General features: G+C 42.9%; 1 protein-coding gene across 2 annotated transcripts; it reads right to left on the bottom strand.

Annotated features, from left to right (window-relative positions):
* Positions 1–825: 825 nt before the first annotated feature.
* On the bottom strand, positions 826–15548 carry KBTBD2 (kelch repeat and BTB domain containing 2). 2 transcript variants are annotated; one of them, XM_048839039.2, is made up of 4 exons: positions 15440–15548; positions 10310–10834; positions 4082–4247; positions 826–3538 (listed from the first exon to the last, which is right to left on the bottom strand). In XM_048839039.2, the coding sequence occupies exons 2-4, from the start codon at positions 10477–10479 to the stop codon at positions 2003–2005; spliced, it is 1872 nt and encodes a 623-aa protein (XP_048694996.1). In that variant the 5' UTR covers positions 10480–10834; positions 15440–15548; the 3' UTR covers positions 826–2002. The 2 variants fall into 2 exon arrangements, with proteins under 2 accessions (XP_048694996.1, XP_048694995.1); XM_048839038.2 differs by having other exon boundaries at positions 15340–15532.
* Between the last annotated feature and the right edge of the window lie 45 nt (positions 15549–15593).

Genomic DNA, 15593 nt, shown 5'->3' with positions numbered 1-15593 from the left:
ATTCGGCCACAGTATTTAGGACAAGACCTTCATAGTTATGTTTTCCCACATGATAATGTTTTGCAAACAAGATATAATTTCCTGTAGTCCATGCTGGTTTGGTACTTGGAAGCTGCTCATTAAGTTTGAAGTATCTGGTTCATAGGGGATAAAGTTAAACAGCAAAAAAAATCAAAGGGACAGTGTAAATATTTCTAAGCCCCCAATCTGAAATATTAATATGGGTGCAAATGCCAAACATTAACACTGGATAGAAACTGCTTTATATATGTTCTATATATGAGCCACAATTTGAATTTTAACACCAACATTTTAAGAAGCATATCTTGTCTCATGAATGGCTGGAAGAGTCAAGGGTTACTCTACTACACCAAAAACGTACACAAGCAATGTAACCAAAAATCAAACTGTTGCTATTAGAATGTACACGTTATTTCTTGAAATTTATACCTTTATTTCTAATTCTATTTATGAAGATCAAGAAGTCCGTCCCCTCACAGTGGGACTGTATAGTGGGACTTCTGAATTAGCATTTTATGGAGACCATTCCACATAATTTTTCCTTCTGACACTTGATAAGCATTATATGGTAATTTGGTGTAAGCAGACATGAATTTACTCAATCATAATCTCAATCATAATCTCAAATATGTCATCAAGCTGAACTTCCAGTTTCACTAAACAAGTACAGCTTTCAAACATGCACGGCTCATGACTCATCTTAACAGCCCTTAAACAAGCTAACTTCCTATCGCCAAGCCAACTGCCGAAAGTAGAGAAATTCATAGCTATACTCTTTCCCACCACAAAGCACACCAAAACTCATTTAGATTCAGTCTTTTTTTTAATAAATTAATGTCATTCAAAATACAGTGCCAGAACATGATGCAGCTGAACATGCTAGTAAGGTTGTCATGAAGCACCTGTGTTCATGTTAGATTGGCGGCGCCCCGCTACTGCTAGTGGTTCCTGGGATTAATGCCAGAGCAGCACTAGTCATCTGCTCTCCTGCACACAGCGTACAGAATATTCCTGAACAATTCGCTCCCCCCCAAAAAGTAAAAAACCTGATAGCTAAAGGATATCTATACACAATCACACTACAGTAATGCTTGTTATTAAATTAACAAAAAATAAAGACCTGGTTAATCCACACTAAAACTTTGTTTTACATTGGAAAAATACATCAGCAGCAGGAAGTATTATACATGAGCCAATGTTACTGTAATACAGAATGTGGAGGCATTTATTGATTAAAGCTCCACACAGACCCGCACTATGAGTGGCTGGCAATTCCTATTGCAAGCCCAGCAATTTAAGTCCACATCTGGTAAACCACCAGCTGCTTGGAAGACCTGTATTCTAAACAGACAGGTATAAGTTAGTGAAAATAGAATACATGCACTTAATACACCTTGACTGAACCCGCAGTCATTTTGCCCTGCATGTTACCATACAAAGGAAGATCTACCCTTCCTACCACAGGTAGATCCATGGGATTTGTTTATTTTTCTTTTATATGACATTACTATACCGATACGGATATTGGTGTTAAGTGCAGCACATTCCATTACTTAGGCCACATTGAAAATTATATAACGAGCACTAAAGTAGAATATCCAGAAGTAGTTCAAATATAACTGGAAGATATTTTCAGAACAATTGTGACATACCATCCTAGCAACAATAACTGCTGTGATTCTTCTTGAACTGAAAGACTTCATAGGACTAGAAATTAATTCTTCAGACAGTAGTCAGATGCTTAAGCTCATGATATACATATAGGTTTCTCTCTATCAGATAGTATCTCAGATTATGGAAGCATATCTGCTTATAAAAGTCACTGATTCATACTGAATGACTCCAAATGTTAAGTAGGGCATAAAAATACAATTATGAAAAACAGGTTTAATGTTTCAATTTCCAGCCCTGTTCTTTCATTAAAGTTTCTATTTCAAGGTAACTGAGCCCAGAAGCAGGTGTGCAGTCTCTAATTTGGGAGCTATACGGGTGGCAGGGTAACCATCTCCCCATCCAGCTCAAACTCATCAGCCCCATCTGGTGAAAAGAGATATGTTGGAGGTTTCCATGGGGACTCTTCAAGGCAAGATGGATACAGCTTACCTACAGTGCATCGGAAGTCTTTTCCTAAGTCCCAGAGCACACGTTCTGATATATGCTGTCGTAGAGACCACCGATCAAGCTCCAGATCATATTGGTAGGTGGCATACTTGGCTCTCTCATTCATGTGGGTTTCTCGTATGAAGACACATAAAGAATTGGAGATTACAACAGCTCTAACACAAGGGTCAGAATACCGCTTGGCAGGGATATTAGCTGCCATTCTCCATTCATTTTTATTCACATCATAGACTTCCACAGTTACGGAAGACCCATCTACAGTGCTAGTTGGGAGTCTTATACCAGAATTGCTGCCAATATGCAATCCTCCAATATAGAATATTTTGTCACCAAAAGCAGCAGCAGAAGCAAAGCATCTACTAGTTTGTCTCATAGCCATTTCTATCCAAGCATCTGACCTGGGAAAATAACAGTACATCAAGTTGTGGGCCATTACATAAATGCAGTTATGAACTGCTACTGCTGTACTCCACTGCCATGCACAAGGCAATGGGCTTACCATGGTCCATTCATCTTTCTCAGTATCGTATCTTTCCACAGTTCTTCTGTTGAGTTCTCCACCTACGCTATCTCCTCCAATTGCATAGATGTATCCTTCACAGCAGACCAAGGATGGCTTTATACGAACAAACAACATTGGAGTCTTTGGAAACCAAGTGTTTTGCTGTGCATCAAACCAGTAAAAGCAATTCACAGTTCTGAAGGCAGCCTGAAGTTTGCTAGTTTTACTGTGATTGGTTTTTGTGTTTTTCAGAGGAACTTGCCCACCTGCTATATAGATATCATTATCAGGAGTTACAAGTGTTCCAACCTTATGCAAGTCAGCAGGAGGATTGCAAAGCTTGTAAACTTTTTCTGCCTGGGGGCTATAACAGACAGAAGAGTAAAGACTACCAGGGTTTTCAGCAGCAGCTTCAATGAATATCATCATCTCCTCTTTAGTCATACCAAGTCTTGGTTTGAAAAATTTGGGCATAGATTTGTATAATCCTTGCACCACCACCGATTTATCATTAGGTGGTAATCCTTGAAACCAGGATCGCTGTGTTACTTCTGAAAGTGCATCAATTCTGATTTGGCTAAGAACAGAGGACAAATACTGTGATCGTGATTCTGTGTTGTATTCCAGCCATAACATAGCAGCTTCACGAACTGTCTCCTCTTTTTCCACATTTAAGTTGTCACTGCTTAAAACATCTATCAGTAGATCATGTGACAGTTGCATAAAAGCATCTTGGTGGTACACAGCAGTGAACTTGTGCTCTACCATTCTCTTAGCACTTTGTTTTAACTCTTCACAGCTGAAGAGATCAGCAAAACTTAGTAACCGCACACAGTTCTCTGCATTTATTTTTTTAATTAAATATTCTCGGCATCGCTGTAACACATCTTCTACCTGTAATGCAAAAAAAAAAAAAAAGCCAGACAACTTAAGCACAGTAGACAAAGACCTATTCTTTTACCTACAAACAAGATGCAAAAAAATACAAAAAAGGAAGAATGCTGCACTGACACTGCTAGTCACAACAGGTTTCTGAGCCAACACCACGTCGTTCCACCCAGAAAGATACATGAAATTTGACTACACAATATGATTTTTTAAAACACTGCCATGTTTACCTGACATGCAAATTGTTTGACCCTCTACATGTTTGTGCATTTTACTTAGCTTCGTACAAAAGTAAAGTGCTAGAAATTGTGTTTAATTCTATTCCTTCAGAAACCATAAAAATAGGTAGGCTGTGGGATTATTCTGGTAATGGCTGCCCACACTAATGAACAAACTTGATAGTAATTTTAAAAATTATTCTCTCTTTTTTAAAAAAAGGAGACAGATGGGTATTTAATTGAAATTTAAGGAAAAAATTAGAACCAGATATTTTGGTACAGAGATTAAGCAGTTATGCATTTTTACTCAAAATACACATGATGTTCCTACCTGTAAGAAGCAAGCAGTCTCATAAAGCTGTTCTACCGTGCTGTCACTTATTGCCAAGTTACCCGTGTATGCATAAGTTATTATAATTTGTAAAGTGGCTGCATCCACATTCCTTAGATGTACATGTGTTTGTTTACTTTCACTTAGCCCACTCATGAACATGGCCCTGAAGAGAAAAATACCACATTAAGACTGTAATCTTAAGTAACTGCATTTAGTTATTTAGCCACTCCAACCAAAAAGGAGAAAGACGCCTAAAAATTTCTTGTCATTTCATTCCAACTTTAAAAATTCCTAATGTGATTTTCCATTTACATTAATGTAGTACTTACCTTAGATCACGCAGCGTTTAAGATAAATGTTTTAACAAAGTTTTTCCAATTATATTAGTAACTTCCATGTTCCCTATGCATTAAAATCTAGTACTCAATGTTTATGTAAGCTACCATATCATTTTTACTCCTGTGGGAATTCTGCACCAAAAGATTAAAAATTCTGGATTTTAGAATTCTGCAAAATTTTACATATTTTGTCAAAATAACACAATATAATCATACCAGTTTCAATTATTTTGGGTCATTTCAAAATGTTTTTTGACAAATAGATTACTCACTAGGCATATTAATACAGAACTCTGAGTAATAATTCAATTAAACTACAATACAGAACCGCATTTCCTGCACCCCTCAGAAGCAGTGCAAAGGCTTGAGGGAGTCGGGGTAAGGGAGGAGTTGAGGGAGAAGGAAGCAAATTGCTGGGAAGGAGCCTGGGTGTGAACTTGGAAGGTTGTTGGGTACGGGTGGGAAAAGTATGGAACAGATTTTTTGGGAGGCGATGGGGAGGGATTGTTAGGGAGCTTCGCCCATGCAGACACTGGCTGACCCCTAGCCTCTCCCATTCAGTAAGGCACATCTGCCCCGTCCCCATGCGTTCGTGCACCCCCATGTGTCCTTGAACCCTCTGTCCATGTGTCCCTCCACCCCCACTCAGACACCTACTCCCTCCATCCCCCTGTGGCCCTGAATCCCCTTGTGGCTCTGTGCCACATCCCAGCCACTCCTCAGGCCCTATGTGGCTCTGTACCCCCTCCCCATGTGTCTGTGCCCCCACTAAGCCACCCTGTCCCTGGGTGTTCCTGTACACACTCCCCCTGTCCCCATGTGTCTCTGTGCCCCCACTGAGCCACCACCTGTCCCTATGTGTCCCTGCATCCCCTCCCCATGTCTGTGCCCCCACTGAGCCACCCTCTGTCCCTATGTAGCTCTGCACCCCCACCCCATCACTGTGTGACCTGGCACCTCCCTCCCCCCTCTGCCTCCACTCCCATTCAGCCCCTGCCCCAGTCTGTCCTCCTGCACTAGCCCTTATGAGCCCCTGTCTACCCCCCGCCCGCCCCCCAGCATCCCAATAGGGTAGTCCTAAATCTGCACATCAAAAATTGTTGAGAGACAGAATTGCCTTTCCTCCTCCACTAATAGGACGCAATGGGTGGGGTGTGATGAGCTCCCCACTCAACCCCCAATCTTCCAGAAGCCAGAGAGATTCTAGGGCTTTAATATCTAAACAACCAGAAACTGAGTCCATGAGCAAGAGTCAAGGACAGCACCTTGTTATAATTTCTTTCTCCAGCAACTTTACCAAGCGAAAGAGATATGATAAGATTCTGGGCAGTTGGGCTTCCCCATCAATTTTTGGATAGCAAGTTTAGTCCTTTTAGGTGACTAAGCTTTTTGAATCCTGCAGGTGACTGAACAGCTACTAGGGAAAGGAAAGATCAGAAGTTACAAAACAAAAAGCATAATATTCTGCATGTGTAAAACAGTTTATCTAAAAAATGGAAGGGGGCATAAGTAAACAATGGAAGAATGTAGAAGACAAGGCAGGAAAAAGGCAGACATATGAAAGTCAAGATTGGTGGTATATTGCATTTAAAAATTTATAAAATAGATAAAATGTATATATTGTGACCAAGTTCCTGCTCTACCTTGGTGGGTCTTGCGCTTATTGGCGGATTTGCTCGCCTTGGAGCTTCACAGCAGCCCTCAGCTTGGCTGTTTTTCTGAATTCACAGTCCAGGTCGACGACTCCTGTGTCTGACCAGGAGTTGGGAGGATTTGGGGGGAACCTGGGCCCACCCTCTACTCCGGGTTCCAGCCCAGGGCCCTGTGGAATGCAGCTGTCTAGAGTGCCTCCTGGAACAGCTGTGCGACAGCTACAACTCCCTGGGCTATTTCCCCATGGCCTCCTCCCAACACCTTCTTTATCCTCATCATAGGACCTTCCTCCTGGTGTCTGATAATGCTTGTAAACCTCAGTCCTCTGACAGTCCGCGTTCTCACACTCAGCTCCTAGTGCCTCTTGCTCCCAGCTCCTCACACGCATACCACAAACTGAAGTGAGCTCCTTTTTTAAAACCCAGGTGCCCTGATTAGCCTGCCTCAATGGATTCTAGCAGCTTTTTGACAGGCTGATTAGAACACCTGCAGCCAGTCTTAATAGTCTCCAGAAGGTTCCTGATTGTTCTAGAACCTTCCCTGTTACCTTACCCAGGGGAAAGGGACCTACTTAGCCTGGGGCTAATATATTTGCCTTCTATTACTCTCCTATAGCCATCTGGCCCGACCCTGTCACATAATATTGTGCCCCTTAAAATTGTTGTGCCTCCTTAAGCCATTTCCCTTGTAACCAGTAATTTTCACTGTGGATTGTAAGCTTTTTTTTTCAGGCTAGAGGTGATTTTATTCAAGACAATTTTAATTTCAAGATTAGGGTCTGTTTCCTAATCATGTAGAAAAAAATACCACTGTACTTTGTTCCAGTGGACAGAAAAAACCTCCCACACCACTTTTCCCCTTTCATAAATTAGCTAGCTGAGCAATAGGGGTTGGGGAAGAAGTGGAAGACACTCCTTTAGAGTAGTTTGGGATCTGATATTCCAATTTTGTTAGGAAGTATGAGCCAAGATAAAACCATGTCAGGCTGTGTATGAAAGCGCGCCAAGCACTTCATAACTCACCAAGACTACCTCTGACTCCCCCAAAGGGAGGGAAGCAGTCACCAGCAGATTTTGTTGCGGCCACAACAGCCTCCAAAGCATGGGCAGAGATCGCAAATAGCAAAGATCACGAACAAGGTCAGCTCCCAGACTACTGCACTGGGCAGCACAGCATGGGGAGAGGAGGTGATCAGTCCTCTGTGGACAAAGAAGTGGTTCGGGACTATTTAGAAAAGCTGAACGAGCACAAGTTAATGGGGCCCAGATGCTCTGCATCCGAGAGTGCTAAAGGAGTTGGTGGATGCGATTGCAGAGCCATTGGGCCATTATCTTTGAAAACTCATGGCGATTGGGAGGAGGTCCCGGACGACTGGAAAAAGGCTAATGTAGTGCCCATCGTTAAAAAAGGGAAGGAGGATCCTGGGAACTACAGGCCAGTCAGCCTCACCTCAGTCCCTGGAAAAATCATGGAGTAGATCCTCAAGGAATCAGTTCTGAAGCACTTGGAGGAGAGGAAAGTGATCAGGAACAGTCAGCATGGATTCACCAAAGGCAAGTCATGCCTGACTAATCTAATTGCCTTTTATGACAAGATAACTGACTCTGTGGATGAGGGGAAGGCAGTGGATGTGTTATTCCTTGACTTTAGCTAAGTTTTTGACACTCTCCCATAGTATTCTTGCCAGCAAGTTAAAGAAGTATGGGCTGGATGAATGGACTATAAGGTGGATAGAAAGCTGGCTAGATTGTCGGGCTCAACGGGTAGTGAGCAATGGCTCCATGTCTAGTTGGCAGCCAGTATCAAGTGGAGTGCCCCAAGGGTCAGTCCTGGGGCCGGTTTTGTTCAATATCTTCATTAATGATCTGGAGGATGGTGTGGATTGCACCCTCAGCAAGTTTGCAGATGACACTAAACTGGGAGGAGAGGTAGATACGCTGGAGGCTAGGATACAGAGGGACCTACACAAATTAGAGGATTGGGCCAAAAGAAATCTGATGATGTTCAAAAACGACAAGTGCAGAGTCCTGCACTTTGGACAGAAGAATCTCATGCACTGCTACAGACTAGGGACGGAGTGGCTAGGCAGCAGTTCTGCAGAAAAGGACCTAGGGGTTACAGTGGGCGAGAAGCTGGATATGACTCAACAGTGTGCCCTTGTTGCCAAGAAGGTCAATGGCATTTTGGGATGTATAAGTAGGGGCATTACGAGCAGATCGAGCGATGTGATCATTCCCCTCTATTCAACATTGGTGAGGCCTCATCTGGAGTACTGTGTCCAGTTTTGGGCCCCACACTACATGAAGGATGTGCAAAAATTAGAAAATGTCCAGCAGAGGGCAACAAAAATGATTAGGGGACTGGAACACATGACTTATGAGGAGAGGCTGAGGGAACTGGGATTGTTTAGCCTGCGGAAGAGAAGAATGAGGGGCGATTTGATAGCTGCTTTCAACTACCTGAAAGGAGGTTCCAAAGAGAATGGATCTAGACTGTTCTCAGTGGTAGCAGATGACAGAACAAGGAGTAATGGTCTCAAGTTGCAGTGGGGGAGGTTTAGGTTGGATATTAGGAAAAACTTTTTCACTAGGAGGGTGGCGAAGCGCTGGAATGCGTTACCTAGGGAGGTGATGGAATCTCCTTCCTTAGAAGTTCTTAAGGTCAGGCTTGACAAACAAAGCCCTGGATGGGATTATTTAGTTGGGGATTGGTCCTGCTTTGAGCAGGTGGTTGGACTAGATGACCTCCTGAGGTCCCTTCCAACCCTGATATTCTATGAAAGCAGCAGCTCCTCCCTGAAGTGCCCAGATGTTGCGCCTGAATAGTTGTTACCAAGGGCAGTGAAATGGGCTGCCTTGGTGTTTGTGCTGGGGGCTCTGGGCAGCTCCTTTGGAGACATGCAGGGCCAGCGTGCATGGCACAGGAGGCAGCTCATCAGTGGAGGCGGCTGCGGCATTTGGTTGCCAAGGCATTCCCCTGGGCAGCTCCCCCACTTCCGACTGGCCGGGGCATGAGGAGCCTGGGACTCCGCAGACAGCTGGTGAGTTCCCAACCCACCTTCCCCAGGGCAGGCTCTTGTTGAAGGGCCATGGAAGGCAAGGACAGAGGGTGAGGTTTGTCAGAACAGCTACCTGCAAGAGTTGTTGGCCGCACTCTAAGGCCACAAAATATTTTGTTATGAGAACCCCTACACTACAGAGTACTCCAGAAGCACATCTTCAGAGATCACTGCCATCTTTGGCCAACCCAATTCTAGCTAGCTATAAAGAAAGGAAGGATGTATGTGACCTCCCAGGTTGGCAACCAGTGATACAGAAGATCCATGGTCATTACTAACTTATCAATCAGTTCCAGATTCTAGTTTCAAGGCTTTCACTTCCAGGGCTGGACAGACAGAAAAATGTTTCAGTGGCATCAATATGCATGACTAAGCCTGCTCCAAAATGCCAGTATAGGTTAGTTCTTCTTTCTAAAACTTGGTATGGAGAAATCCACAAAGATAGTATGAGAACTAAAAAATGCACCTAAGAGAAACCCCTTTTAAGAGGTTAAACGTAACAGGACCTAGTGGATTTAACACTACACTAGCAACACAGGAAAGGATTAGATAGCACTGGCACAGTAAGAATCTCAAGATTAAAACAATGCTTAATCCTCCATCCCGATGGATGAAGGATTAAGGATTACATCAAGTTGTAAGCTTCCTCAGAAATCCCTGCATTTAAAAGGAGCAGAAGACACTTGTTCAAGGAGCAAAGAGAACAAGGAGTGTGTTGGGCAAGGTGATGAGGGGACGGTCTCCTCTCAGTGGGGAATCCCTAGTCACTTTAGCCTATTTTAGAACCAGAAAGGACAATATATACTAAATGTCTATCTTATCTGGAAAAAGCTGTTCCACATGCTGAAGACAGGAAATGAACTGCATTACACAGCCTGAATTAACCCCAGAATGGGGCTGGTGATGATGAAACATTATTTCTTTTCTCCAAATGCTGGATGGTGATGCAATGTCCTTGGCTGGAATAAGTCATAAGATGCTAGAAAACCCTACTTTGGCCTTTTAATGTTACTATTACTTGAAATATTTAAGAACTCTACTATTCACTTCAGATTTCCAGCACTAAATCTTTAAATGGGCTGTACATTCATTTTTAACTATGTACGTCTAGCATTGCTTACAAAACAATACAATATGCCTTTAACTGAATGAATGAATCATGATTTGAACACTTACCTGAAATAAGAGCTGCATGTTGCAAGAACCATCTTATGGCAGGGGAATTCAGTGCCCTCAACAATCAACACTATGTCAGTTAGCAACTGCTGTTCATAGAACAATTTTAACTGCTCCAGCAAGGATACAGCATATTCGGTATTGATCTGCCTTTCGTCCTGAGTAGACATGACTGTGTTCCATTAATATTTCCAGACTAGATTAGAGAAGCAAGGATCTTTCTGCAGGAGAAAGGTCAAATGAATGTTTCTGGTGTACAAGAAGAAACTGCAGGAGCTGCTTGTAGCATTTAGAAATTATATCGATACATTAGGCAGTGTTATCTTGGACTGCTGTATCACAAATGTTTCAGACTTCAACCTACTACTAGGTCATCACGCACTGATTTGGTGTCACAATCTGTTCTCTCGAGACTTTTTCAAGAGTGTTTGCAGAGCTCCTGCTGAGATCTGTAATGGTGCAGCACATTAATGAGCAAAAGTGAGCTCTGAGGTAGATTTCGTGGAAACATCTCATGATCAGTGGCTGCAAGCAAGAAAATAATATTGGTTGACAAATTAATACCTTTTAAAAGCACAATTTCTTCTTTCACAGTTCTCCTGCCTAAAATGGTTGCCATTATTTGAAATAGAATTTTAACCACGATACACACATTTCTAGGAAAAATACTGAAACAAGTACAAAAATATCTAAAGGTTAAAAATAAAGATAAAGAAAGGCAGAATAGTTTGTACATGATTTTTCTTCAAATTAAGGATCCTAGATCTATGAAATAGAACAGAAAAAAATTTTTTACGTCAATACATCTCTACAGTTGAAAAGTGAAAATCAAAGTTGGATGACAAAGTTAAGATTCACTTGGCAATACTGCATATTTATGGCTGTATTCCTCTTTCAGGAGTACCTTATATTCTTAAAAAAAATTAAGTGGTAGGAACTCCTTTATTTACTCCAGCTAATAGTAAAGATAGCAACCATCTATAAATTTAGGATTTGTATTCTATCCCAGCATTAACAAAAATTCTTTTGTCTGCAATATGTACTTAAAAATAACAGCAATATTTTAACATTAGAGATGCTAGCCTTTCCATATTTAGGAAACTAGCTTCCTATTATTACTCATCATATTTCCCACATCCCACCCACCCTTCAACAAAACTACACCTGTCTATCTGTTTTGCATGCCAGATCTAATCTTTTCAGAAAAAAATTATACTATAGGACAAGTGGTATTTGGGACATGGGGTTAAAATATACTCTTACTTTTTTCTAATTTTCGTTTGGGTCACTAAATATCTCCAAAATGGCTTCACCTAACTTTACACTTGACTTATCTTTCTAGATTTCAAGAAGTGTCTCACTATATGAAGAAAAAAGTTTTAAAGAGTGGTTCAAGGCAAAGAAGTTTCTTAAGGTATTTCAGGGCAAAAAAACCAGGGGAAGATACATCACTTTTGGTGATCAACTCAAGTTCTATGTTGACATGTCACTGTTATGGATGGCATTAAGTATCTGTTATTTTCAATCTTTATAATGGACGAAGTGCTGTGCTGAACAGAAAAATATTTGAATTTATTACTTTGGTTTCAGTTTAGGCAGGTGCAGAGAAAATATTTTCTTTGTTTGGACAAGTTCAGTTAAAGTTGAGTAACAGACTCAGTTGAAAGAGCAGCAAAGCCTGTTTTCCCTCTTCTCATGTATGAATAAAAACCAGGTGGGAAAGGATGAGATCTACTAATTCTAATAACTTGAAAACCATGGAGCCAGATTTTCAAAGGTATTCTAGGTGCCTTAAACATATGCACAGGCATCTAATGAGATTTCTCAAAAGCACTTATCCATATCTTTAGGCACCTTTGAAAATCTGGTCCAGAGTGACCAGGAACAATCCATCAATTCACTAACTACAATGAATACCTCCTCTTCTGCTTAATAAATCAGTTTTAAAAGCAAAATATGTTTTGACCAGCTTAGTTTTTCTTATTATCCAGCACATTTAAGACAATTAAAATAAATTTCAGTTTTCCCTTTAATAGAATTCCAATTTTCATCCAAATGCAGCTCACAAATAAGCAAAAAAAAAAAAAGTCTAGTAAATAAGTATGTCATTCGCCATCTTCTAACAAAATATAAGAGTTATGTGAATAAATGTTGAGCTACATAACTGCTTAAATAAGCCTGTATAGCTGTAGCTCATGAAAGCTTATGTTCAAATAAATTCGTTAGTCTCTAAGGTGCCACAAGTACTCCTTTTCTTTTTGTATCTTCCTAGTTCACAAAGTATCACCAAATTTGGTATAAAAGCTATATTTAGTTGCAAATCAACATGCTTTAATATAGTTAGACCATCCAATAAGATGGAACTTCTCAAGGAAAATACCTGAAAAAATACAAATGCTAAATAAGATTAAAATTGTTCATTTAAATTAATCAACCATGCCAACAGATCTCCATGACAAAAAGTCGAGCACAGGGAGAAGCAGAAGTTAAAACTAGCTCTGGACACTTGGGCAATATGTCAAATATGCAGCCTCGCCACTGAATAAGAAATAGGTGATTGATGAAGCAGTTCCATGCCTTAGATGTTTTTCTCTGCCTGTTCTGATACTGCCATGGCATCAGTTCTTGTAGAACTGCATCCTAAAACCTGAAGACACCAGATAGATCGTGATACTGAAGGAGGAGGACATGGAGTTCCAAAGACCTAATAGTGGACTTTGAGACATCATATGAGCCAGAGTATCTGAAATATTATACACACCACTCTTAAAACATGCTTGGACATTACCCAGCGGTTGCCAGTTTCTTCACTGTCTTTTTCTCCTCCACCTGGAGGAGGTTTACTTGGGAAAAATACATCTTCACAAACATGAAAACAGGAGAATACTGACAGCTTGGCAACTGGCCACAGAGATTACATCAAGAGGAGACTTTCTACCTCCACAAGTGAATCTTCCTAGCATTCTTATCCAATGGGAAGACCCAACCTGCCTAGGGACTTAGTTCACTGAGTCAGGATGTCCAGATCTGGCAGCCCATCATTAATGGGGAGAATGAATTTATCTTTCCTTGAGCTCTAGGATATTAACAGCCAGTCTCTTCTTGGCTAGCTGAAGTTTTCAATTCCAGAACCTCCATCATATATCTTAACTTCTGGAACTGTCCAAAACAGTATGATAATGAGACGAGAAATCCAAACATCTGAGTACAGAAATTAAGATTATCTTAAACTTTGCCGTCAGTGATGTCCTAGAAAAATTTGAAGATTGAAAACTATCTTATCCTCCCCATAAATGACCTCAGATTGTAAGAGCTAAAATAATTTAACAGCAACTGCACCAACACAGCCCTTCTTCACAATCATACAGCCCAATTAAAAGATTCACCTTAGCAGAGTGGAGTTTGCTATTTGTTTAGTGTCCCAATCTTGTAAGGTAATGAGGGTAGTACTCAGCATCTTGCAAAATTGGGCCTTGAGTGTCCATGAGCAGAACAATTACCCAAGTATGATTGGACAAGAACTAAAGTGTCTCCACAGGCATGCCTTCTATGACCAGATCAGGTTATATGACTTGCAGAGATAAGGTAATTTTAATACGTAGTATGGAATTTTCAAATGCTTCTGTTTCTTGATAATTAACGTTCACTATAAGTTTCCTGACTTTTTAATGATGATCTCCCAACTCCTTAACTACAACATTTTTGTAAGGCTCTTTACCCTTATAGCCTCTCAGCCTTAATAAAGTTTGAATAGGAATAACCCTATTTGCTCTTCAGTTGAGCCTTCCCAAGTACATTTCTGAAGTAAAGAGACCAATGGAAATTTTAAAAATAAATATTTTGGGCTTTCATTATATCACAAAGCAGCAAAAAGAGTCAACTTCTTTTTTTTTGGCTTTGCAGCTCATCTGATAAAAACAGAAGAATTAGAAAAACAGATATAGTGTTATAAATCATAACCAAGTTTCAATTTTTTTCAAAAGCCACTAGTGCATGTGTCCAATCATTTTCTGTCTGCTGAAGGGAAAACTCAAAAGCCAAATGTTTAGGATGGGGAAATAATTTGCACATGATGGAAGACATCAAAACTATTCTACATCTTGTGCTAGGCATATTGTGTGTTTAAGCTGTGTAGCCACATCAGAAAAGGAAGCAGTATGTTATATTAAACAGCAATCAGTAAGAGTCCAGTTAAAGCCGAACACTACTAGCAATCCCTCAAGTTACCCGACGCTTGACAACTGAGGGAGCCTGGACGTCACCGCAAGCAGCAGCCCTGGGCACTGATGCCATTCGAGGTCCTTCCTACTCCAGGGTCGCTCGGACCACAAAGCAGCGCCATTAGCTCCCAGCGCCCTTCGCCCCAAAGGCTCCCCATCACCGCTTTACAGGCAAGAGGGTCTCAAATCAAAGTTTCACATCCTCCCCACCCCCCGGACAATGGGCATCCTGTGCACGGCACCCTGCTGCGCCCGGCCCACGACGACGCGGAGGGGCTACCCAGGCACCGCATCGCCCACCCGCCGCGAACCTACACCTCTCCCGCCAATGGCGAGGATCCCCCGAGCAGCCGGCCCCGTCTCCGGGCGCAGCCGGGGCGAAAAAGGGGAAAGCACACGACGACCCCCCCACTCTTCCCCCTGGGGCCCGCCGCGCTGGGAGCCAGGCGGGGGCAGCCCGCTGCCTCCTCCCCGCGCTGGCGGCTGTTATTGCCGGACTGTTCCGGTGCCCCTCGCAGCTGCCACGCCGGGCGGGGCCGCACCGAGAGCCCCGGGGGCCGCACCCAGGCCACAGGCCGCACAGAGCCCGACACGGCAGCGGCGCGGGGGCCTCCCAGCCAGGGAGCATCGCCAGGGGGCCCTGGGCAGAGCCCGGGGGCTACTCCCCAGAACCGCTCGCACGGCACAGGCCGCGGCGGAGCGGACGCTGCGCGAAGGCAGGTCCGCAGTCTCCTTTCTCCTTCCCTCCCGTGGGAGGGGGGACGAACGCAGCCGCCGTGTCCCCCTCCCGCGCCATTTGCCCGGACAAACCTCCGGCCGCCGATTCCGCTTCAGCCTCAGCGCCCGCGGGGAAGGATCCGGTCAAACCCGGGCTGCGGACGGAGGCGGTCGCGCGCGCGTTCGTTCTCACCTCCTCCCTCAACGGCCGTTAAGATCGGCGGCGCACGCCCCCGCCATCATGCGCGCGCTCGGCTGTGGGCGGCAGGGAACTCGAGCCGCGCTCCCACTGTCCCGCCCTCTTCACGCACTTCCGTTCCTCGCGCACATGCGCGAGAGAACCACCC

This window comes from Caretta caretta, chromosome 2 (genome assembly GCF_965140235.1).
Source record: "Caretta caretta isolate rCarCar2 chromosome 2, rCarCar1.hap1, whole genome shotgun sequence".
NCBI classification, from domain to species: Eukaryota; Metazoa; Chordata; order Testudines; family Cheloniidae; genus Caretta; species Caretta caretta.
Note: the sequence above shows the minus strand (reverse complement) of the source record. Positions and strands in the feature narration are given on the sequence as shown.

Excerpts from the sequence above, each read along its gene's own strand:
- KBTBD2 (XM_048839039.2), bottom strand. The coding sequence starts at position 10,479 with ATGTCTACTCAGGACGAAAGGCAGATCAATACCGAATATGCTGTATCC. Across the intron at positions 4,248-10,309 it reads ACATGCAGCTCTTATTTCAG|GGCCATGTTCATGAGTGGGC; the intron begins GTAAGTGTTCAA and ends TTTTCTCTTCAG. Across the intron at positions 3,539-4,081 it reads AGACTGCTTGCTTCTTACAG|GTAGAAGATGTGTTACAGCG; the intron begins GTAGGAACATCA and ends TTTGCATTACAG.